Below are 26,429 nucleotides of genomic sequence, written 5' to 3' on the forward strand. Positions count from 1 at the left end.
AGCGTACAAGCCACAAACCCTCACTTTTGTCTTGTGTGTGAATGTGTTTGAATGCAAACACTGAGGCGTTGAAGCATTGTGGTCTGCAGAGGAATGACAACCATTAGCCTACTTACTATAAATACACACATCGCTTTCTCATGATGCTTTCACTGAGGTAACTGACCCATAGTCCAACTCCAATGGCACCAACAGCAACATTAAACCGCCACTTTCACAGTAACTGCTGCTGTTTTTATGTGTTTAAGAGGGGTTGATGCTCACAGTTTGAGTATTTAGAGAGTGGGACTGCACAATATATAGTTTGAGCATTGATATCAGTGTGTGCATCCGCAGTAGTCACATCGCAGGATATGCAGTGTTGAGTAGGGATTATTTGAACAGCTCCACAGTTCAGACACATGAGAATTGTGCAGTCACTGCAAATTTGAATTGTAATATAGTTAAAGTTGATCATTTGTGAGTGTTTTTAATGCATGTAACTGTTTCACATTTACTGTTACATTTAGGCATAATAAATTATACCATTTGCAACTTTAACACAGTTCATTTTATTGAATTATTTGTACATTTCTAGACTATAAAATGCTGTTTATTTTCCTTGTAAGTTTGCTCTATTGTTTTTATCTTTGCTTCTAATTAATTTATTGTACTTTTTGCATGAAATAAGCCAACCTGATTTCACCAAGTAGTAAGTTTAGTGAGTAGTGAGTAAGTTTCTACTGAGTGGTACGGTGTGGTTCGGAACGCTTTTATGGCGGTTTCCATAGTCAAAAGGTACCAAAAAGTGAAACGTACTGTACTATGTTTTGGGTACCCTTTAGACCAGTGTTTCTCAACTGGTGGGTCGTGACCCAAAAGTGGGTTGCGGGAACATTTTCAGTGGGTCGCGGAGTGTGTGGTCAAAATAAAACAATAAAAGTTTAATTTTTTACTTATTTTGCTTATACCGGACTTTTATTTTGAAATGCATGCGCGACAACCCTACCGTCTGACAAGTGAAATTTCATTTAATTATTGCAAAAAATATGTCGAAGCGCAAGTACGACCCCAAATATGTTAAGTATGGATATATATATATTGACGACAAAAAAGACTTAACGCCTCAGTGTCATATGTAGTGAGGTGCCCTCGTAAGAGAGCATGAAATTTGGGTTGCGGCTTGATGACCATGTAAAAATGTGGGTCCCATGGCCAAACCAGTTGAGAACCCCTGCTTTAGACAACCCAGGCTCATTCTGAAAACGTAGTCCCGTGGACGTTTCTGGAGACTGCGAATTATGTGGCCGCAGGTACGTATGGCTACATTTAATTTTTTAAGCGAACGCTACGAGGTGGTGTGACGCCGTTCCTTTTTCGGATTGCTGGCTGACCGCTTACCTCCGTGTGGAGGGCTTTCCCACCGAAACCAATTTGTCCAGTTTGTTCTTCATGTAAGTCGGCAGACTAAAGACGCAGAGAGGAGCTGACCACGACGACGACAACCGGGTTCGAGTCCGGGGAAGAGCGGTTCAAGAAATCAGGTGAGACAAAAACAGAATCCAAAAAATAGTCAACAAGATGATAACAGGATAAGAATGTGGTAAAATCCGAAAACGTAGTAAAAATCAGACGAGGGCTTTTCTTTTTCTGGACGGCTTTTGTAAATTGTTGGTTGGGTTTAGGAAAAAGGGAGGAGGGTGGGTCGGCCGATTGGCCGGTCACCCAGTCAATCATTCAGCCAGTCAGACAGACGGTTGTTCGACAGTAGTCTCTGGTTTACGCAAGAACAGCGCGGGTGTGAACGGCACTCACAAGAGACGTTCAAGATGCGAAAAAGCGCACACAGTTGCCTCTCGCTGATTTGCGAAAACAAAAACTGCAAAAATACGTACCTCCTGGTACCTATTTTGCGGTCTCCAGAAACGTCCACGGGACTACGTTTTCAGAATGGGCCTGGGTAACCTTTAGGGTACCAGATTGTGAGGCTCTGTGTGTGTTTATATATGTCTTATTTACTTTTTATTATATATAATCGCAGATGTATGACGTAACGGTACAGTAGGCTATTTACATTATCATTGGTTTGCCATTATAATCATATACTGTTCATAGAAAGATTAGTAATTAACATTAATACATAAGTATTTATGTATATAAAGCATTTGTTTAGTAAGAAGTGCTTTCATACAATATGGTTTATTTTATCTTTGCCATGATGACAGTAAATAATATTTGACTAAATATTTTTCAAGACACTTCTATACTTAAAGTGACATTTAAAGGCTTAACTAGGTTAATTAGTTTAAGTAGGCAAGTTAGGCAAGTTATTGTATAACGATGGTTTGTTTTGTAGACTAATAAACAAATATATAGCTTAAAGGCGCTAATAATTTTGACCCTAAAATGGTTCATAAAAAAATAAAAACTGCTTTTATACTAGCCGAAATAAAACAAATAAGACTTCTCCAGAAGAAAAAAATATTATCAGACATACTGTGAAAATGTTCTTACTCTGTTAAACATCATTTGGGAAATATTTAAAAAAGAAAAAAATTCAAAGGGGGCAAATAATTCTGACTTCAACTCTATCTGACTGCAATGTCAGATTTTTTCGATATCACACAGCCCCATTAGAGAGTTAAAATGTCTGAAATGGTGTGTACCTCTTTAAATGTTCCCTTAGCTCCAGAGAGCTTGTACACGAGGCTGACGGGGATGCAGAGCATGGAGGAGAGAGCCAGACACCATCCGATCACCTCTCCCCACCATGGGTACACATACACATTGTTGTAGGTCAGAGGCTTGTAGTTCAGCAGGTGAAATAGGAAGATACCCTGAAGACCAAGAAAAAAGGCATCCATCAAAAATCTGACTGCATCAGTAGCTATGTTTCCATCCACCTATTATTATGGGCATTTTGGAATATTGCATAGAAAATGTTTAATGGAAACATCAAGATGCACGAAATTTTTTCACATGCACATAAATACTGATATGAACAACTGAGTAGGATAAACCTTTGTTTTTGATTTGTTTTTGCTACAACGGATGTAAATGGCACATGAAAATGTAAATTCTGCTAAATATTTACTTCTGTTGTGTTCAACTGAAGAAGGAAACTCGTAAATGGTGAATACCTTTGGAAACTGTCCCTTTAATACCAGGTGTATACTGTAATGCATCATTTAAAATCATTTTAATGGCATATGCACTGACATGCCATGAACAGGCGAGAGGTTTTTCAACACTCACCATGCAAACACATGGAGTTATAATGGACCAGCACCACTTCATCCACGGGAATGGCCGGTAACCGATCATACGAGCAATATCGTCCATGAATCTGTCAGCACCTGCACAAAGTCAGCAGTGTTTTAGGTGTGTGTAGGATTAGAATAGCGTTACTGTCAGCACAGGCTCCTACATGCTATTTTTGTCCCTGTGTGCAGCGAACATTGTAAAGATAAATGTCTGCGCTGCTCATGATAAACTGATGAGATGTGAGAAAATGAAAGCTGATTCTCACCATAAACCCATGCGACAACCACGCATTCCCAGAATGCTTGCCACAGCAGGGTCATTCCACTGGCTGAGTAGTAGTCAAAAAGCTGGAAGACGTACATCCCTCCCTGAAATTGATCAACGGAGAGATTAAAAACTGACATTACATTAAAACGAGCACTATCTACCAACATTTCCCACTATCAGCGCATGTTATTCCACAGAAGAAAAAAAATCAATACTAATATGTAATAAAAAGCATAGAAATGCCAGATGAACTAATAAATAAGTACATACTACAGTTTATGATTTATGTAACTATGATTATAAATACAGACACATTAAAATAATTTCCTAAATGTAAATATTGACAATTTTTTTTTGTACTCAAAATTAATTAATTAATGAACCTTTTATGTAACATTATTAGTCAGTTTTATGTAAGTTAAACAGTGGTGTAAAGTACTTAAGCAAATGGACTTCGTTACTTAAGTATTTTTTGGCTACTTTTTACTCGTACTGAATATTTAAAATATAAGCAAGTTTTATTCTCTACTTGACTACATTTTTGATTGAATATATGTACTTTTTACTCCACTACATTTGAACGGACGCTTATAGTTACTTATTACATTGTGATTGTGCGTGAGGCCGAAGTCGGCACATCAAGCAGTGCCAGCACTGATGACCATCGATGGACTTATCTGAAAGAAATGTTTTCATTTGCCGATATGCAGAATGTCTCTTACAGGATGCAGTGTCTACTTTGTTTGCCACAAAAATAAGTGCTTTTAAGAATTTATGGTACAATTTGAGAAAACACATTGAAGTAAGAGTCTATTTAACGTTAATTTAATGTAAATTAAGTGAATTTATTACAGTTACTGAAATGGCAAAAACCACTGTGACATGACGACTGTTTTAGCTTAATTTGTTTTGTGCAACGTGAATAAATGTTTTTACTGAAATTATACAGTTTGCTCCTCTGTTTAATATTAATACAGAGAAAACATCCAAATCAATTGAAAAACTACTCAAAATTAAAGTATTGCTTCCCTTTGAGACGGTGAGGTGAATCGCATGAAAGTCAGCTCAGATATTTTCTACTACGTTTTTTACTTCTTTTTTTTAAATTGTTTGTGCCATTTTGAACATTTTAGTTTGAGACTTTTTGTTCTATTTTTTTTTATCTATTTTGTTCTGCCATTTTGAAACATTGAGGTGTTCAATTTAATTTAATATTATGAAATAAAACCTTTCTTGGTGTTCTTTGAGCCTACATTCAGTACGAGTAAAATACTTATGTTCTTTTAAAATTGGATACTTTAATACTTTTACTCAAGTCTTATTGGAATTGGTGACTTGTAACTTGTAATGGAGTCATTTTTACAGTAAGGTATCTGTACTTTTACTCTAGTATGGTTTTTAGGTACTCTTTACACCTCAGAAGTTAAATGTGTTATGAATGTTGTCTGTACTCAACAGTAAGTCAAAATGTCATCTGTGTTTGATAAAGCAAACAAATCAATCTCTCAAATGCTACTTGTCAGGTCAGCGATTGTTTGAAGTTGTCCTGTGTAAACTTCTGCGTCATCGTGAGCTTTACGAGTCACGTCTCTTCTGCGTACAGTAAGAGTTTTAACTGCTGGATGATCAAACTCTGAATGAGAGCGTGATGATGTAATGCTCAGTGAAAGGACTCGTGACAAACCATTATATTGTTGTCTGACTAATGGAGTAGAACGCTGCTGATCGTGAGGGAAATAGATGCTGATTTTCTCACGCTTGACATTATCGCTTATGGAAGGGTGTTTCATTAAAGACACTCACCTGTGTAACCATGGAGAGATCTATAATGAAGCATAATAAACAGCAGATCGCCACAGCGATTTCGCGCTGATAGCGCATGTAATACTTTCCAGGGAAAAGATCAAGAATGCCAGTTACGAAACCCTCCACACCAACAAACTGTGAAAAAAAAAGGAGTCATGTGTGTTAGTAATGGAAGATTTAAAGATATAGTTGTTGTATAGTGTAATATAAATTGATAACACACAAGGGCTAATTGAGATAAGAAACTTACTACATTAATAGAACAAGTTTGGGAACTTAATATAATTGAGACACTGTTTTCTATTTCATTTTATTTTTAAATTTCAGACATTTTGTTTGTTGTTTTTGTCAATTTGATTATTATATGTTTGGTTTATGTCTGTAGAGGCAGGGGTTACAGATTGTTAGGGGGCTGTAGTGTTCTTGAGATGCAGATTATAGTAAAGTGAGCAGATCTGGAGGGGCTATTTTTGTAGAGAACGGCCCGGTGCCATACTAGCTGGTGATACTAGAGTGGATATGCCCTTCTGTCCATCTCCCATACACTGAAAAGCTAGTTTACATCAAAGTCGCTTTAAGGCAAGTAATTTAACTAGGTTGGCAATTTTGAAACGCCTCTCGGTCAGTATGATCGGGCATTCTGTTTGAATGGGAAAACATCACATTTTCTAAAATTAGGAATCACCAATAAAATTAAACAACAACTGTTTCTTTAGATTCTTTTCTTAATGTTTGAGTCACACAAACTCTTACTGAAATTTTTTGGCTTCTGTAATACAAGGCGGGGCTTCATTTGCCATTTAGTCGTTACACTTTTCACATTCAAAACTATAGGAGCGACACGTCCGGTGTATTCTACAGTCTTTGTTTACATCCAGCTTAGAGCAGTGTAAATTAATGCGAAGATGCTACATTGGTGCCGTGACCCGGATGAGAGCGAATTTTAAATTCAGTTGATCGTCTTTCAGTAATAGCCAATGTTTCCAACATTCTCTATTTTTATGTGCATTTTGGACCAGGCATAAAAAATACACCAAATGGAAACACCAAAATGCGCACAAAAATGAAAATGTGCATAGTAAAATGATGCGCACAACTTAGGATAGGATGCAAAATATACTACGATGGAAACGCATTTACTAAATAATTTTCAGTGTGTGCATTGTGACGGTCCCAAGTATCCAGACCTTATTTCAGGAAAAATGTGGCAGATCCTGATTGGATGACTGCATAACCAATCATTAATTGGTTGTGTAAATGTGTAAATGTGTAAAAGTGTTGCTGTGCTAGTTGGGAGAGGATGGTGTGGTTACTCAGGAGTCTTCATGTCAATGCCCAGCCCTAGTGTAGGCACATTGAAGGCACATAGCAGCTCATGGTTGGGGGTCAAAGCAGGGCAAGAAGAAGCAAATGACCAAGAAACACTTGCAATGTAGTGTTTGAAGAACAGCTGGTCATCTAAGATTACTCCAAGATTTCTGACCGAACTCTGTTATTTCAAACTTTAGTTCACCCAAAAGAAGAAAATGTTGTTATTAATAATTCACCCTTTTGTCTTTCCAACTGCCCTTTCATAATCTTTAAAACTCAAATTAAGATATTTTAGATCAGGGGTGTCCAAACTCGGTTCCTATTCAGGACACCGGCGCTCCAGGAAAGAGTTTGGACACCCCTGTTTTAGATTAAAATCAAGAGCTCTCTCATCCTCCATAGGAAGCAACAGTTCCAAGATGTTCAAAGTCCAGAAAAGTGTAAAAACATTCCATGTGGTTCAACTGTAATTATATAAAGCTCCAAGAATACAGTTGTGCACCAAAAATCATGAATGAAAATGAAATGAAAGTCATTTTTACAGTTTTTAGGTGCATAAAAGTGTTCTTGGAGCTTCTTATGTTTACAATTGAACCACTAAAGTCACAGGGAAGTTTTTTTTTTATTCCTCCTGGATTTGAAAGTCTATGCAGGATGAGAGAGCTCTCGCATTTCATCTAAAATATCTTAATTTGTGTTTCAAAGTTGAGCGAATGGTGATTGAAATAAAATTACGGCAATCAATCAGTAACAGATTTTCAATTTTTTGGCTAAACTAATCTTTGAATATCCTAAAACCTCCGCAAAACATCCGTATAAATGTTTGTTTGTGAACTGACCTGACTGTCCAGTCCCAGCAGTAGCAGCATGATGAAGAATAGGGCAGCCCACACCGGAGCCACGGGCATCATAGAAACGGCTTTAGGATACGCTATGAACGCCAAACCGGGGCCTGTGGGGAGAAGAGAATATGAGAAACGCGTCACCACGGGCAACAGGCCGCCCGCAACTCAGACACACATACACACGTACAGCACCAACGGAACAGAGAGAGATAGAACTCAATAAAAGAGAGAAAGAGAGAGAGAATGAGAGATAGAAGCACCTGGATGAGGTGAAACGAAGTGATAGCTTGTGGAAAAAAGAGGCGGGGGATTTAATTTTTCCTATCTTTTTTTTATTGCTCCGTTACAGTATATCGAAGGCAGGTTTCACAATTAGACATTTAATAGTTAGAAATATCTTTCAATTTTATTCTGATGTTTTTTAGTGTCATTGATGTGTAATGTAGTGTAGGCAGTGTCTCTTTAGAGGTGCATGTTAACATTAAGGGCATCTAAATCTATCAGTGTCATTAGTCAAAGGCCATAATACTAGTAAGTATCACAGCACACAAGACAAGAAATTTACAATGCAGTTAGTTTGCTGTCACATGACAATTAAAGAGCTGGTTATGTAGATTTGTGTCCTAAAGGAACACAAATGGCATCTGCTATATCAATAACTGTTAATGTTAACTGAGCCGACTGACAATGAAATGCCATGAGATTGTCTATTTTGGTCTAAATCACTAATAACTTTATCATTACTTTATAATTACAACAGTTTAAATGGGTCATATTGTAAACAAATATTTAACCAATAATTTTTTAAAGGTAAAACAATTACAAAATATTCAGTTCCTAGTTTATTGTTAGAGTAAATTGAATTTGATTGCTGGTTTTGCTTTTATGTGTGAGCCTTCTTTGCATGTTAAATGAGAAGCAAAGTATTATTGTGCTCATTCACATCATTTATAATATGTTTTTAGTAATGATGTTCATCAAAACCAGACAATTTGCATAGCCTGAATTACACTGTGACAGATCACAGTCTGAACAGAAATGTGCTGTTAAACCCTTTCCTGAAATGATCAGGGTCACTGATTCATAACACTGTTTTTTTTTTAATTAAAGCTAGAACAGCATGTGGTTTAATGTATTTTGTTTGTAGCATTATTGTATAATGTATGTAGTTTTGTAGACACTTTGGAGTGTTTCATTGTCTTTTCTAGACATTACACCATCTAAACATACCGGCCATATTATAGGTATAAATGGAGAGTGTGTTGGTGTTGTGTTAAAATGCCCCTATTATGCTATAATTTTACTTTTAAGGTCTTCTACAAAAGGTTTACACCCATCCAAGGTTAAAAAACATGTGACCCTGGACTACACAAAAACTTATGTTGCACAGGAAGCAAAAAACAAATATAAAATATAAGGGTCAAGATTACAAATTTTAATTTATGCCAAAATTCATTGGGATATTAAGTAAAGATCATGTTCCATGAAGATTGCAATTTTCCTACAGTAATTATACACTCACCAGCCACTTTACTAGGTACACTTTACTAGTACCGGGTTGGGCCTACTTTTGCCTTCAAAACTGCTTTAATCCTTCGTGGAATAGATTTAACAAGGTACTGGAAATAATCCTCAGAGATTTTCGTCCATATTGACATGATAGCATCACGCAGTTGCTGCAGATTTGTCGGCTGCACATCCATGATGCGAATCTCCCGTTCCACCAAATCCCAAAGGTGCTCTATTGGATTGAGACCTGGTGACTGTGGTGGCCATTTGAGTACAGTGAATTTATTGTCAAGTTCAAGAAACCAGTCTGAGATGATTCACGCTTTATGACATGAAGTGTTATGCTGCTGGAAGTAGCCATCAGAAGAGGAGTACACTGTGGTCATAAAGGGATGGACATGGTCAGCAACAATACTCAGGTAGGCTGTGGTGTTGACTTGATGCTCAATTGGTGCTAATGTGCCCAAAGTGCACCAAGAAAATATGCCCCACACCATTACACCCCTACCATGAGCCTGACACCGTTGATACAAGACAGGATGGATCCATGCTTTCATGCTGTTGATGCCAAATTCTGACCCTACCATCTGAATGTAGCAACAGAAATCGAGACTCATCAGACCAGGTAACGTTCTTCGAATCTCCTATTGTCCAATATTGCCTCAAGGTTTGACGTCCGTTATAATGAGTGGTTATTTGAGTTACTGTTGTCTTTCTATCAGCTGGAACCAGTCTGGACATTCTCCTCTGACCTCTAGCATCAACAAGGCATTTGCGCCCACAAAACTGCTGCTCACTGGATATTTTCTCTTTTTCGGACCATTCTCTGTAAACCCTAGAGATGGTTGTGGGTAAACATCCCAGTAGATCAGCAGTTTCCATCTGGCACCAATAACCATGCCACGTTCAAAGTCCCCTAAATCCTCCATTCTGATGCTCGCAGCAGATCGTCTTGACCATGTCTACATGCCTAAATGCTTCTGTTTCTACATTGGCTGATTAGAAATTTGCACTAAAGAGCAGTTGGACAGGTGCACTTAATAATCTGTCCGGTGAGTGTATAAAAACATAATTTTTGATTAGTAATTAATATATTCTTAGTACTTAATTTGAACATTTTTAGAGGGAATTTTCTCAATATTTTGATTATATATTTTCTTAGATTCCACATTTTCAAATAGTTGAGTCGCAGTACTTCAGACTTATGACTGGTTTTGTGGTCCATGGTCACATACTGTATAATATACTTATACAGTGTCTGTAATGCATGGTTCAAGGAGCCATTCTCACTAAACTCCTCCCTTCCAAAACCCTGCTCTGCTTGGTCAGATCATGGCCATGTTTTGTTGTGATTGGTCCACTCTTTACGGTGCATGTTGGAAATCAAAAGAAAGCACTTTTAAACAGCGATATGAGCAGTCATGATGCCGTTCATTTTAACGTATTAATTTGAGCGAGTGTGTACATTGCTGGCAGCTTTTGAAGACTAAACTGGCATTATGCAGTTTTGTTATAGGTTTGTGCAGGGAGTAAGGAATTACTGGTGACTTGTTTTAAGAAGTTTCAAAACATGTTCTTTCATTTGGTTGACAGTTAATACTTTTATTTTGCACTTTGATTGAAACCAAAGATTATATATACTGTAAGAAGAAACAGATGAGTATTACCAAGAATAGTAGAAACTGCAATGATCAACATGGTGGACAAAGCCTCTCAAATAAAAGATCGCCAATCTGTAAAGCTTGCTTTAGCTGCTGTTAGAAGTTCTGGCTCCCATAGAAATGCATATAGACTTTTCAAAAGTTTATTTAAAGTGCACTTTTTTTGCGTGCAAAAAACAACAGCTTTGAAATATTTAAGTTTGTCAAGCAGTTTTGGAGGTTTCATTATTCCAACATTTAAATACAAGTCTTGTGTTGTGTCCCAATTCACCTACTATCCGTCCAAAATAAAGAATTTAAAAAAAGAATTACCATGTACCAAATTAAAGTGTGTTTAAACACAAGTCAAAGTGTATTCCAAAGTTACCCGGATGGTCTACTCTTCCCTGTAAAAATTGAAGGTGCAGATTTGTGTGTGCTCTAATGTATAATATTGCACACAATAGATTGCTTAATGAATGGGAATTAAATTAGAACTACAAACATGGCTAAAAAGTGTTAAACTACAAACATAGTGCATGTGTAAGAGCAATGGTTAAGTGGATAGGCTTCGGTAAAGATGTTTGAAAGATTGTTTATTCATATCTAGCCAACTGTAAAATATTTAAAATCACATTTTGGACATTATATTTGATCTGCAACAGGAATACAAACTTTTATTTAGACCTATTTGGTCATTAACTTCTGAATGCAGAATTATGCAAACACCAGAGGTGATTTCTGAACATGAAATGTTAGATTAGCCCACAGATGGTGTCGATTTTATTGACAAGGCATGTAGCTAAGCAACATAACTGTCCATTAATGAGGAAGTAGTATCAAAGTCCCTTTAAGGAAAGTAATTTCACTTGGTGGCCATCTTTGAAACGCCTCTTAGGCAGTATGCTCGGGCATTCTAATTGAATTAGGAAACATAAAATTCTTCAAAATTGCTTGCCAAGTTTACGATTAAATTTTATATTAGGAATCATCAAAAAAATGTTACTTTAATTGGTGAATAAATTGGTGAAAAAAGAAAATTACTCTTTAGTTTCATTTCTAAACTTTCGAATAACACAAAATCTGCAGAAACCCACATCTGGGTGACACGTCTTGTGTATTCTAGAGTCTTTGGTAGTGTCCCAAATCTTGCATACTCTTCTGTTACACACTCAAAAGTACGCAAACTTTTAGGACATAGTTCAAGTAGGCGAATTGGGAAGCAGCGTTAGTCTTGTTCATCAAAATAGCAGACTTAAAGAACTGGAAATTAGGCCACTAAATAAAGAAGACTTCCCTTGAAATCTTCTTTGCAGGATTATATGAACTATATTACAACCTAAATAAAAAAAATAATATTCAAAAAAGCATAATAGGGGCACTTTAAGTAAAAAAAAAAAGAGATTTTTGCAATTGTGTAAAATGATTTCTCTGTATATGACCCCTTTAAGAAGTACAGAAGCAGGATATTGATGGAATACTGCCAATGAGACACTGTTTTTACGTGACTTCCGGTAAGAAATATAATGGAAATATATGGTGAACAGGCAGAAGAAGCATGTGTCTTACTGTATATACGTATATTAACGTCAAGCGGCGGCTGTTCAAAGCCATTCAACACTGAACTGTTTGAAGAGGGTTAGTGCTAGACGTTAGCGCTTGTGTTGGGGGTTAAAAACAGATCGAGTTTTACAGCTTGTCCACACTTTGGCTGTGTTTCTCAAAAACAGTGGGTGACCCTAAATGTGGAATGGCGCTAGGCTAAGCGGTGCGTGTCGGGTCTGCCAGAGTCGGCAGAGGCTCGTAGGTGCTGACTTTAGGACTGGGCTGTAGTAGAGGTGTAAATGCTAACATTAGATATCAGAGGTTTACCTGCGTTGGCAGACTGCTCCAGGACCCCTCTTGAAATCGAGATGTGCACATCTCAAGAGGCAAAGTTCCTGGTTAAATAATCCTTAAATTAATACTTAAATAAAGCCAAAATATAGATATAGAGATATAAATGAATATATATGAATCACAAGATATGATATATATATATATATATATAGAACGGGTCTGAAGACAATCAAGGAAAACTAGTCAAAGCATCAAGTTTATGATGGGGAATCTGGTTCGCTGTCTAACTGTAACTGTCATCCGATTGTGTGCTGCAGGAAAATGAAAAATAAGAAAAAGCCACAAACGATGTGTGGATGGTTTCCTTCTCAAAGTCGCCTGGAAGTACAGCACATCACAACCCACTCGGACATCACCACACACGCACACGCTGACACAGGTAAACTCATTTAGATTGGTTTCATACTGACACAGACGACACACTAGAAGACAAGGACCAACACACACACACTCAATCATTCTGACACACACACACATACACGTTCAAAACATGTTTGTGTGCGTGTTGTGCATGTGTGCGATTTTAATGTTCTCTTAAAGGGGTCATATCATTTCTTCATATGCAATTCAAATGCTTTTAAGGTTATCATTTGTTTGATAATTCATTATGAGTTAGTTCATAATTCCATATACTGTATATCATCATTGTTTGTCCCATTGTAATATTCCATTTTGGACCACAAAATATATACATAATCTATGTTTTTGTGTTTTATTTCATAATTGTTATGCTGGTGGCCATATTTCCGATGGCAGATAAAGTCGAAGAATCCAAAGTAAAACAAAAGCTATTATTTTAGTATTACGAGATAAAATTACTGTTTTATTAATAACTTGTTTGTTTATATTTATATTTATTTGTTGTTTATATTTACCATTGTATTATTTTAGCAATTTTATCATATCCATCAATTCCATCAATGTCATTCATTCTTCTATGGCAGGGCACCTCAGCTAAATTAGTTCCCACTACGGCTACATCGCAGCTTCTCATTCAAAACCTTCAGATGTTTTTGCTTTTTTATAGTGGGTTATAACTGCACCAAAACGAATTAAAATGTAAGTGATTTGTAACAGAGCGAACTTTTCTGTAATCATAGTAGTGCTGTGCGTTATTTGATCAATCTTTTACGGTTAGATGCTAAAGCCTCATTCATCTAAAAGCAACAAGCGACCGTTCATTTCAACTGCAAGTGAGTGAGTTCCATTGACCTCCAACTACGCGAGTGACAAGTAACCGTTCTTTTCAGCGGAGAGTGAGCAACTTCTATTGACCTCCGTCTACGCGAGCGACAAGCGACCGTCATTTCAAAGGAGAATGAGTGACTTCCAGTGACCTCCACGTACGTGACTGACAAGTAACCGTGCATTTTAGCGGAGAGTGAGCGACTTCTATTGACCTCCGTCTACTTGAGCAACAAGCGACCGTACATTTCAGTGGAGAGTGAGCGACTTTCATTAACCTCTGTCTACGCGAGCGTCAAGCGACCGTTCCTTTCAGTGGAGAGTGAGCAACTTTTATTGACATCCGGCTATGTAAGCAATAAGCGACTGTTCATTTCAACCGAGAGTGAGCAAGTTCCATTGACCTCCGTCTACGTGAGTGACAAGCGACTAATTTCAATGAAGAGTGAGTAACTTCCATTGACCTCCGTCTATGTGAGTGACAAGCGACTGTTAATTTCAACGAAGAGTGAGTAACTTCCATTGACCTCCGTCTATGTAAGTGACAAGAAACCGTTCATTTCAGCGGAGAGTGAGCGACTTCCATTGACCTCTGTCTACGCGAGTGACAAGCGAACATTTATTTTAACTAAGAGTAAGCGACTACTATTGACCTCCGTCTACGTGAGCCACAAGCGACTGTTCATTTCAACGGAGTGTGAGCGACTTCCATTGACCTCCGTCTACATGAGCGACAAGCGACCAATCATTTCAACTGAGAGTGAGCGACTTCCAATGACCTTCGTCTACGCGAGCGACAAGCGACCGTTCATTTCAATTGAGAGTGAGTGACTTCCATTGACCTTCGTCTACGCAAGAGATAAGCAATCGTTCATTTCAACGGCAAGTAGACTTAAATTGACCTTAGTATAATCGGGCGATAAGCGACCGTTCATTTCAATGGAGAGTGAGGGACTTCCATTGACCTCCATCTACGCAAGCGACAAGGGACTATTTATTTCGAAGGAGAGTGAACGACTTCCATTGACCTCCAACTACGCAAGCGATTAGTGACTGTTCATGTCAATGGCACGTAGGCTTCCATTGACATCCGTCTACATGAGCGATAAGCAAATGGAGAGTGAAGGACTTCCAATGATATATTATTATTATTATTATTTATTTTTTTAATAAATGATATTTAAAAAAAAAAAAATATATATATATATATATATATATATATATATATATATATATATATATATATTTTTTTTTTTTTTTTTTTTTTTTTTTTTTTTTTTGGTATTAATAACAATAATTATCCTTTATTTGTCTCTTGTATTTTTGTTTTATGGTTTCAGTTATGAATAGTAACCCTCATTTAAACAAGCCATGACTGCTATATTACTTCTATCAAGTACAAATGTACTAATAAGTGTCTGAATCAGTCAGATCTAGAAGTATAAATGTGCTGAGGTGTATTACGTTATGACTTTAAAACACTAATATGAATTCATTACATTATTAATATTGACATTAAAACTTGTCATCATGAAAAGCCCAGTGAAAAGAGCACAGACATGTGACTCCTCATGATCTGACCCCTTTAACACATGCAGTACACTGGTATGTGAAAGCAGCCATCATATAGAAACTCATTAATTTCAAGGACACCGTGGTCACTTTGTTTAAGGTCGGTGCATGGCGTCTTGCCAGGTCATTTAAAAATATTATCTCTTCATACTCATTTAGTGTTGTCGTCGACTGTGCAGTCTCTCCTTCAGGCTAAGGACATGCTGTCCTTTACTGAAGCCTCAACAAACCAGTGCACTGCTTCTGTGCCGCACGCTCAATCCGACAGCACTAATGAAGCATGCAGGAGAAAAAGCAAAACCATTACCTCCAACTGCAGCTCAGAGACTACTCGGTCTACACTGAAACAAGCTTTTTTTTCTATCTAATTCATATTAAATTGTTTATTTTTTTTATTTAATGTTGACGTTCATTTACAAAGTCACATTTAACGCCTCAAAGATTCTTTATGATTGTTCTGTTTTGTTAAATGAACATGCATGTAGATAATATGTTGACGAGTCAATAAATCTGGATTTTTTATTGAAGTATTAACATTACTTGTATAGCAAATACTGTTTAAAATAGTGCTAATTTCTGTAATTAAATCTATTAAAGATGCCATGAAGGTGGCATTTATTTTTTGCCGATACAGATAAAAAAAATATAATTATGTTTTATAATATAATATAAAATTATATATATAATATAAAAATATTTATAATATAATATAATATCGATACCGATAATAGTCTAGCATTTACAATACTAGCATTTTTACCATTTAACAGTCCAACATTTTAAGAGAGGCACAAGCTAAGATAGAAAAATTACAATATGACAATCTCAGATTCTTGTTTTTTAATATTTAGAATGTGCCATCCATTTTTTTAGCACAAACTAAATAATGTTTTTGTGCCAGCGCTTGAGCCATGGTGCAAACCAGCTACTTTCTCTTTGCACATCTGACATTTTGTACATATTAGATGTCTTTTTATCTAAGCATTAGCGATTTTGGCTCTAAGAAACTCCATTCCTTCCTTCGGCTTAGTCCCTTATTTATCAGGGGTCGTCACAGCGGAATGAATCACCAACTATATGCTTTACGCAGCGGATTCCCTTACAGCTGCAACCCAGTACTGGGAAACATCCACACGTGGGTCTGAGAAATAGGATAGCTTATTCAAAAGACATAATCTAATTCATGAATCAATCTGTAATATTCAGTAGATGCCTTTTTCATATTATTGCCGATATGTCAACAGCTTTAACTGAATACAATATCAGTGGATTACATTTCGGTGGCGTTCATCCCTAAAATCTATTTGAAAAATCCACCTTTAGACTGCAAGATGAGATTGTAAAAGGCTGCTCTGATTAAATTTAAAAAAATCGTAATTTCGGAGAAATAATAATTTTAGCAAGCCTTTACTGAGATTAATTTCTTTGCAAAGTTTTAAAGCATTTAAATGTCACCAAAAAAAATATATAAGTCAGATTAATGTGTCCTAGAAAAGAATATATACAGTATATATACAGTCTAACACAATTTCCACTCAGAAATTGCTATTTAAGGTTACATAATTACAAAGAAACAACTCAATGTTTGACATCAATGATCTGTTATATTTACAACAATAAAACATTAATAATTATTAATAGTCATCCTCGCTATTGTTGATGAAACCAGTGTAAAACATTTGGAAATTTGAATTTGTTTATAATGTGCATTTAAAGGCATGTGTGTATATATTTAATTTTGTTTTAATCTAGTGTGTATCTTGTAGCAGGGTCAAATGTACATGTTATGCATTCGTGCTATAAGCGACAGAAAGCCTGCAGTACGTCTGCTATTCACACATTAAATGTGAAAGATGTAGGCCTATGTGTGATGATTTGACACGTTTGCATGCGTGAGCGTCAGATATGAACATGCGGAGTGTTAAATTCATGCTGAATGCCATAGCCCAGTCTGTGATATCCTCAGTTCTGTTATCAATGATCAAGATTGTATTCTAGGTTTTATTAAATGAAGACCTGTGAGGTTTTAAACCAGGTTTTTCATGGGTCAAAGACAGAGGGCTCTGTTTTAACAATCTAGGCACAAAGTCTAAAGTGCAGGGCGCAAAAAGCATTTAAGGGTGTGTCTGAATGCACTTTTGCTATTTTAAGGACAGAAAAATAGATTCTGTGCATGGCGCATGGTCTACAGGGTTGTGCTTATTCTCTTAATGAGTTATGGGTGTGTTTTAAGCATAACGTGCATTAAACTAATCAGAGTCTCATCTCATGTTCCCTTTAAGAGTCAGTTGCGTCGCACCATGGCGCATTTGCCACTTACTGTATATCGTGGACTTTGTAAGAGGAAAAACTGAATGCTTCACTAGCCAGAATATAGTTAAACAGAGCATCTACAGCACGAGGATGAAGAACAAGCCTCCTCCATTCGGCCTCTTTACTTTCTCTTTACTTTACTTTTAGTTCTTTACTTTCATGGATAAGGAAACAGTGTTGTACGCACTCTACTAAAGACATCCACTAGCCTACATATTTAGGGTGCTTTCACACTTAGACTTTTGTTTCAGAATCTGTCTCGTTTGCCCAGTTAGCGCGGTTCATTTGGCCTGTGTGAATCAAATCAATCGCTCCGAGATTGCTTGAATGAGGTGGTCTCGGCTCGATTAAAAACGAACTCTGTAGCGGATCGATTGTGGTGAGAAAGCGATACGATCCAAGCTCAGTTATATCACAGTGTTTTATGGATATGTAATAGGCATACGGCTATATGAAGAGAGAATTATTAGTAGGGCGGGAGGGAGGTTATTCCAGACATCCCAAGTCTCCTGGAAGTTTCAGGAGTCTCCCGCAAATGCACAGAGACTCCCGGATGCCCGCAAACAAGTGATAATCTCCCGGAAATCACACGTCTCCTTCCTGGTCCTCAAATACGTCGCACACCCTTTTCACCTCTCCACATCCCTCCTTGCTCTATAGACATGTCGCACGCACCCTGTCAAACACCACCAAACCACCACCCCCCCCTGACAGCTGACCAGGACTCAGCAAAATAAACCCTGACACTCTGACCAATGTGAGGAGAGTTTACTCACACGTGACTTATTTTAGCTCTTTTGGTCCATTTATAAACGTTGCCATGTGAAAGCGAACCGCACCAAGAGCAAAGAGCAACAATATACCAATTGTAATCCTGGTTTTGAAACTAAATCGATTCACAAGTGTGAAAGCACCCCATATTTCCTTTGTTAAACGCAAATATTTCTTTCTAAACAATTTTTAAATTCAGTTCTAATTTCCAGCAAACAAATAAATGAACAATAATAACCAATATGGAGTTATATCCAAACACACGTTCTATTCTTATGCCCCATATGGTCTAAAACAATTATAAATATGCATATAATAAATAATACTGATAAAAATAATAACATTATCCAAATGCAAATTGTCATGAATAAACTGAAAAAGCCCCCTGAGATGAGGCATGGAGGCAGTGGTTTTTATATTTATGTAAAAAATAATAATTTTTATAACATTTAAAACTTTTTTTTTTTATATGTAAATATATTTGTGTATTGCTGTACATTCTGTGTGTATTAAGCAATGTGTAAGCGTTTAGACCAGCATAGGTGCATAACTAACGCGCTCTGTGCTGGTCTTCAGACCTGCTTTCAGTTAGTCAACAGTACGATCTTTTTCAGTTCCTCAAAATAGCAACGCACCAGCAATGCGCCTTAACACACCTCCTTTATAGACCAGCACACCCATGAGAAGTGGCGCAAATGGATATGCAATTTAAACAACATGGCGCAAAACGTGAAAATTAGGGTTGCACTAGTCTCAAAATAGCAACAAATCGCTCAAAACACGTCTTGCGCTTTATTGCGCTGGGTGTATGATCCGGCCCAGAATCATTTAATACAAGAATCATTAGATAAGATATTAAACTCTATCTTAGGATCACAGTGCAACCCCAAAATATTTATTAATCACAATTTTTAATGTTATACTTTGCTACTATCCTTTTTAATTTTAAAAACAACTTTTTGTGTGTGTAAATTCTTTTTCAATTTTAATTTTGACATCAAAATTTGATGCCTTTTTCAAATGTGACCCAAATGTACTTCATTCATATTCATATTGTCTAGAGCTGAACTGGTTCCTATCAATGCAATAATTTCAATATCATACATATTACTAATAGATAAATCTTATCATCAATATAAACTTAACAATAGAGTTCAACTTTAGACCTTTACAACATCTTTGATTTTGTGTGTGCAAATCAGGGAATTTTGTAGGTCTTATAAAATATTTGTGTTGATGGAGAACATACAGAAATAAGGCAATACACATTTTAAAAGCGGAAACTCACAAACATACACACACATAGACACACAAACAAACACATACAATCCCACTCAACTAAAAACACGAGTGATATACATTATCTATTATTCATCATCATAAACACACATAAAACATGTACGCATACACACACACACACACACACACACACACACACACACGCACACGCACACACACACACGCACAAAACAAAGTGCTAATTGTCTGCTCCCTTTATAGTGATATGACTAAGAGCATATGGCATCATCAATAAACCTAATAATCATTTATATTCTACATTCATTGATATTGTCAAAGCAGCAATAAACATTTACAGTAAAACACGATACAAGCCACATATCACACTGCACTGAAATTCATTACTTTAGACTATCATCATCATCATCATCATCATTTCACAGATGTTTATGACTCACACAATGCATGTTTCATTCAATGTCAGCAGATCATTCTTGCATTAAATATTGATTTCATAAATGATTGACGAGAACCAGCCCCAGGTCACAAATGCATTCACTTATGAGCATTAGAAACAAGTCAAAGTGAATTATTAAACACCTGCATTAAGATGCACGCTGTTTCAGGATCAGGGCTGGATGCCGCACACTTTTTAAAAATCTGTACATTAGCTGATCTTACCATTTCATACAGTACATAATCTGTCATGAGCTGTAATGGAGTGAACGACGGCAGACTCTTACCTGATTCTGCCACTTTCGAGATGTCCACACCTTGTTCAGACGCCATGAAACCCAAGATGGAGAAAACCACGAAACCAGCAAAGAAACTGGTGCCGCTATTAATAAGCGCCAGAACAAAAGCATCCCTGTGTGGAGAAGAGAAACAGAGAGATCAGTTGTGTTTTAGGAAAACTACAGAACGCATAGTAGATGTTTCAATAGGGAATGTTAAAATGCCTAATAATATTATCTTAATATTATATTATTAACAGTTCAATTCAAATAGTCCTCGCTGTGGCCTGTATCGCAGTGATATTATGTATACACTGACATGCACAATGAAGTGCGCAATGTGACGTACTGCATGACTGCATCCGAAATCACATACTTCCATATGGATGTGTAGTAAATTCTAATTCAAATGCAGTACATACTCAAGTAGTGTCCATTACTTTAGTCTGTAAATTCACACTCCCAAGCTGAAGGTGGGGGTAATGCACCAAAACGCAGGATGCCGACAATTGTAAAAATTGCTCATTTTGGTGGTACTTGGAGAGACAATTTTTTTTTCTGAGGTGGTACTTGATAAAAAAAAGTTTGAGAACCACTGCAATAGAAAATACAAAAATCAGATTTGATAGACGAGACCCACAGAACCATCAAGATTTTTACACTCTGTTGAAGTTTGTGAAAACAATCACACCTGAGCAATTCATGCAACTTCATTTTCCATATGAGAGGCGTCTTTAAGCTGCCATCAATGAAAAATCTTTTAATTAAAGTATTACAGAAATTTCAGTAGTTCAGCACTTTCTCCTTCTGTCATTTCATTAAAACACATAGCAGTTTTTGTTTTATTTTTGTTTGTATTGTTTGGGTTTTTACCAATATCTGGTTCAATTCCACGTCAACAGCAACATGAGGTGTAGAATACTTTATTTCCCACTGTATGTACACACACACCCAGCTCCAGGGTGACTTTTCTTTATATGTAATATCCATTTCTTTTGTGTAAAGTTTCTTTACCTCACCAAAAACTATTCACTTTTTTGAACAAATGTTCACGAATCTCTTATGCTGCTGATTTACACAGGATTTATAAGCAGCCAAAGTGCACTGTACATTAACGTCAAATGAAAGAACTGCTGATTTATTGCAAGGGTAAGCTAATGCATCCAGGACATCTGAGATCTGCAATTACAGTGAGAGACTGTTTGCTCTCTGCCGGACACATCACTCAAATCCAGCTTCTCAGAAGACAAGGTCAGGCTTTTCTGATAGTGGAAGCACTAGACACAATGTCTGTCTGGAAGAAAACAGAAGGTCTGCAAGACGTCATAACAGTGGCTGTCCTAGCATGCTGAAGGCTGTGATTGAGACTCACTTATAGCAGTCGTTGTTGAATCTGTTGTAGCTGCCTAGGGCCGTCAGGGCCCCGAGCCCGATGGCGTAAGAGAAGAAGATCTGAGTGCCGGCATCGATCCAGACCTGGGAGACATAAAGCACAAGTCATTACTGCACTCCAGGTCGAGCTGAAAACTTTTCAAGTGCTTCGAAAAGCTCAAATGATGTGGAGAGAGAGAGAGAGAGAGAGACTGATAAAGAGTGTAGTGCATCTGAATCAGTCCCTGCAGGATTTTTGTGGCATAAAAAGACTGAATTTGCGAACTCTTGTCAAAATTTGACGCAATATGTTTTATTTCTTGTGTGTTTTTGCAGTTTTTACAGCAATCTTTAATCATTTTATTTATTTTTGACTTCAAGAATTATTGGGCTCTGTAATTTATGTAAAAGAAAACAGGAAAGCATGTAGTTTATCCAATAAAGCCAACCCTAGACAACATGACTAGTAATAAGTTTCCACATTTTTGGAGATTTATGGATTATCTGAAAATTCAATAAAATAGCTTTTTGTTGATGCATACTTCTTAGCATAGGACAATATTTACTACATTATTGATTAAAAATGTAGTAGTTATGATTAAAAATTAAGTTATGACAAAATTATAATATTTTATATTAATATTATAATAATTTTCTGAAAAAAAAAAACATAATTTCCAGAATCACATATCTGATACATGAAGCATTCTAAATGATCAACACCAATACAACATTTTAAAAAAATCTATATCCGCAAAATCATTTAAAAATTCATAATAAAAAGGGGTAAAGAAAGGTAAAGGTCTCACCTGTGCTTCTCCGAGTTTTGACCAGTCTGGTTTGACGTAGTAGAGGATGCCATCATAAGCGCCGGGCAGAGTGACGCCTCGCACCAGCAGGATGATCAGGACCACATACGGGAACGTGGCAGTGAAATACACAATCTGTTAAAAAGACAAAAATAATGAAGACTGTTCAGTGATTTTTCATGACTGATAACCAGGGCCAGACGGAATCTGCTGACGTTTTTTGCTTTTTCTGCAGAGAATTATGGTATTATTTTGGGAGTATCCAGCGGAGTATCATAACTAAAACCTTAATATATGTAATAAAAAGTAATAAATTACTGAATAAAAACGTAATTAATTCCGATTTACACATTTACTCAAGTAAATAAACAGAATTAATGATGGGCTAAAAATCTGCAGAAAATCTGCGGAATTCTGCACGTGCAGATTCCGTGTGGGCCTACTGATAACTCACTGTTGACTCACTGAATTTACAATTTTTGTTGGAGCACAATGTTATTATTAAAGTTGATAAATGATTCCATGCAAGTTTAAAAGTTTAATGATAATCTTCAATCAAATTCGAACCATTTGCTTCACGTTTGGAGGGGCAGACCTTCTCTGATAATTTCAGTTTAACGCTTCAGCCACTATATTTTTAACTACATCCCTTTTACCGTTAGTTTGCTATGAAGGAATGATGCGCAAAAAAAACAAGGCCTGCCACCTACTCAATAATCCGTATCAGTTGAAAGTAGAACAACATACTGAAATAAAGATCACACATACTTTAAAGGTTTATCATCATGGTTTAATAAAAAATAATGTCTTGTATAAATATATATATATATATATATATATATATATATATATATATATATATATATATATATATATATATATATATATATATATATATATATATATATACATACAGTTGAAGTCAGAATTATTAGACCCCCTGAATTATTAGCCCCCTTGTTTATTTTTTCCCCCAATTTCTGTTTGACGGAGAGCAGATTTTTTCAACACATTTCTAAACATAATAGTTTTAATTACTCATTTCTGTTAACTGACATTTAAAGGCTTAACTAGTATAATTAGGCTAACTAGTCAGGTTAGGGTAATTAGGCAAGTTATTGTATAATGACGGTTTGTTTTGTAGATTATCGAAAACAAATTAGCTTAAAGGGGCTAATAATTTTGTCATTAAAATGGTGTTTAAAAAATTAGTTACTGCTTTTATTCTACCAGAAATAAAACAAATAAGACTTTCTCCAGAAGAAAAAATATTATCATTAAAAATCCCTGGCTCTATTAAACATAATTTGGGAAATATTTAAAAAAGAAAATATAAAATACTGTAAAGTTTTTAAAAAATAAATCATTAATTGTTTCAATAAATATTTATTTCAATACATTTAAACAAATACTGATTTATTACCATGTATTGTTATAAATAATCTAATTAATCAATTTTATTTTTATTAATAATGTTAAATAAGAAATAAATCACTGTAGGGGCCGATCACACCAAACACGCTTTTTAGTTTGAAAGGTGCCTTTTTTAAAATGAGTTACTAATGGCCAGAAATGTTTTGCGGGATTTGTAAAGATGAAGGAGAGACTTGTGCCTGCTGTTTTGAGTATCTGGTGCTGCATGACTTTACAAATCTTGAATATCGCAACATTATTAAATATCAAAATTATACCAATATCAACAGCAACACTAGCGCACAACACCCAGCTGATTCAGTCATTCCTAGCGAAACAAAAAGCGCATTATGATTAGGGGATCATAAGTATCATTGAGGGCCGATCACACCCTTAATGATAATCGACCCCTAATGATACTTTATTTATTGACATTTAACTCAAGTGTTAATAAGTAATATTTTAGTACTGTTGAAGCAATTATTGACATTTTATTGTGTCTTATTTTACTATGTCACTTCGAACTAAAATGTATCTTAATTTAAGATGGTCTTTTATTTCTTCTTTTTAGAAAAAACAGATTTACTAAAGCACCCTTGCAATGACACTGAAAGGCCCGGGCAACCATCCACAACATGCTTGCATGTTTTTGCACAAGAAAGCACCACACAGTTTCTGTGATGTTAGAAAATATCTAAATCAGATTTCTGACAATAATATGCTATTTTCCTTGATTACTAAAAGTCCTTGTTGGAGCAGTCGTTTACATGCGATAAAGAGCATTTGCTGGACCAATCACAGAAAGCCCTATAATCTCTTTCCAGCCAATATTATGATCAGATTTGTATCAGGAGTTTATCTGAGTCTCGGTCACATGTTGTGCTTCTGTCATGTGGATGAAGAGAAGCATGAAGCTCACGTCTCTCTCTCATATTATCACTCTTTCTTCAGACAGGAAAGTTTTATTGATTCAGCAGCAGCGACGGCGGCTCCAAACGCTCTGTACTTTGAGCTCTGATAATAAGATTGTTATCGGTGAGCATTTACATGAGTCTAGCTGCTGGTTTATAGACCTGGCCTGCAGCTTCAGTAACTGTGCTCCACATAGACACAGAGAAAACTAGGACAGGCGCTCTAGATCAAGCTCATCATATTAAAACAACACAGCATTCATTTCAGTTCCCACCTGAAGACATTTTGACATAAATGTGGATAATAGTATAATAGTAATAATAATAATAATAATAATAGGATAATAAGATAATAATATTAATGTAATTATTATTGTAATTATATATATATATATATATATATATATATATATATATATATATATATATATATATATATATATATATATATATATATATTATAACAACATTTACAATAAAAATTAATAATAATTAAATTAACGTTATTATACTTATATTCTATTATCCTGTATGTATATATATATATATATAAAGAGAGAGAGAGAGAGAGAGAGAGGACACACTACAACGACAAATATTGCAGCTGTTGGACAACATAATGTACATTTAAGGCTTTTTATAATAATTATAATTTCTGAGAGACCAGACTGAGCAGACCGGTTGATGTTGTCTATCCACAAGATGGCATAATAATGGTATAATAAGCCCTTAAAAGATTAAAATCAAATCATTATTAAATTAATAAGTGATATTCTAAGTCGATCTCTCTCTTCGTATGTTGTAGCGCTGTATCTATAACATATAACTGTAGTGAATTGAGTGTGAGATGGGACTCGCATATCAGGAATGTGTGTTGTTTTGTCAGAAAGAAAGAAGAAAGGCCCACATGTGTTTACCGTTTTTCCCTATCACTAACACAACAGCATTCTAGCTTTTCTCGGGTAAATTATTGTGATATCCTGATTGCAACAGAGAAATTCTGTAGACTGTAATACTGTAAGGAGATATCTCTGTAGATGGATGGCATTTCATGTCACGTTCAGCCTTATAATCTTAAAATGTCAGCAAAATCAGCTGTTTTGTCATAACTTTAGACATTATGCTAGAAAATCATTAAAGCACTAGCTCTAAAGTGATGTTTGTGAATTAGTAACGGCTTCTGCTGTTCTGACGTCAGCTGCAGATGTGAATGAATGGCGGAAGAAAGTAGTTTCCCATACAAAAGGGTTTTTAGAATTTCCGTGTTTGATTTTCTTTTTTATATACAGTTGAAGTCAGAATTATTAGCCCTCCTGAATTATTAGCCCCCATGTTTATTTTTTCCCCCAGTTTCTGTTTAACAGAGATATTTTTTCAACACATTTCTAAACATAATAGTTTTAATAACTTATTTCTAATAACTGATTTATTTTATCTTTGCCATGATGACAGTAAATAATATTTGACTAGATATTTTTCAAGACACTTCTATACAGCTTAAAGTGATATTTAAAGGCTTAACCAGGTTAATTAGGTTAACTAGGCAGGTAAGGGTAATTAGGCAAGTTAATGTATTATGGCGGTTTGTTCT

The 26,429-nt window shown here is 35.9% G+C and overlaps 1 protein-coding gene across 3 annotated transcripts in view; it reads right to left on the bottom strand.

The window, feature by feature from the left end:
- slc6a8 (solute carrier family 6 member 8) overlaps positions 1–26,429 on the bottom strand; it is a 67,986-nt gene that overhangs the window by 4,216 nt on the left and 37,341 nt on the right. The window contains exons 5-13 of one of the 3 annotated variants that reach the window (XR_012383790.1): positions 22,515–22,649; positions 21,707–21,810; positions 20,344–20,468; positions 12,494–12,561; positions 7,467–7,579; positions 5,314–5,451; positions 3,509–3,611; positions 3,235–3,335; positions 2,646–2,816 (exon numbers count right to left, since the gene is read on the bottom strand). Coding sequence is in view for 1 of the 3 variants with exons in the window: in NM_001327868.1 (NP_001314797.1) it covers positions 2,646–2,816; positions 3,235–3,335; positions 3,509–3,611; positions 5,314–5,451; positions 7,467–7,579; positions 20,344–20,468; positions 21,707–21,810; positions 22,515–22,649 (990 nt within the window). In the remaining 2 variants the exon portion in view is untranslated. Of the gene's footprint in view, positions 1–2,645; positions 2,817–3,234; positions 3,336–3,508; positions 3,612–5,313; positions 5,452–7,466; positions 7,580–12,493; positions 12,562–16,300; positions 18,100–18,155; positions 20,469–21,706; positions 21,811–22,514; positions 22,650–26,429 lie in introns of those variants that run through there. The other 2 variants (NM_001327868.1, XR_012383789.1) reach the window with 2 other exon arrangements.

This window comes from Danio rerio, chromosome 8 (assembly GCF_049306965.1).
Source record: "Danio rerio strain Tuebingen ecotype United States chromosome 8, GRCz12tu, whole genome shotgun sequence".
In the NCBI taxonomy this organism is placed as follows: domain Eukaryota; kingdom Metazoa; phylum Chordata; class Actinopteri; order Cypriniformes; family Danionidae; genus Danio; species Danio rerio.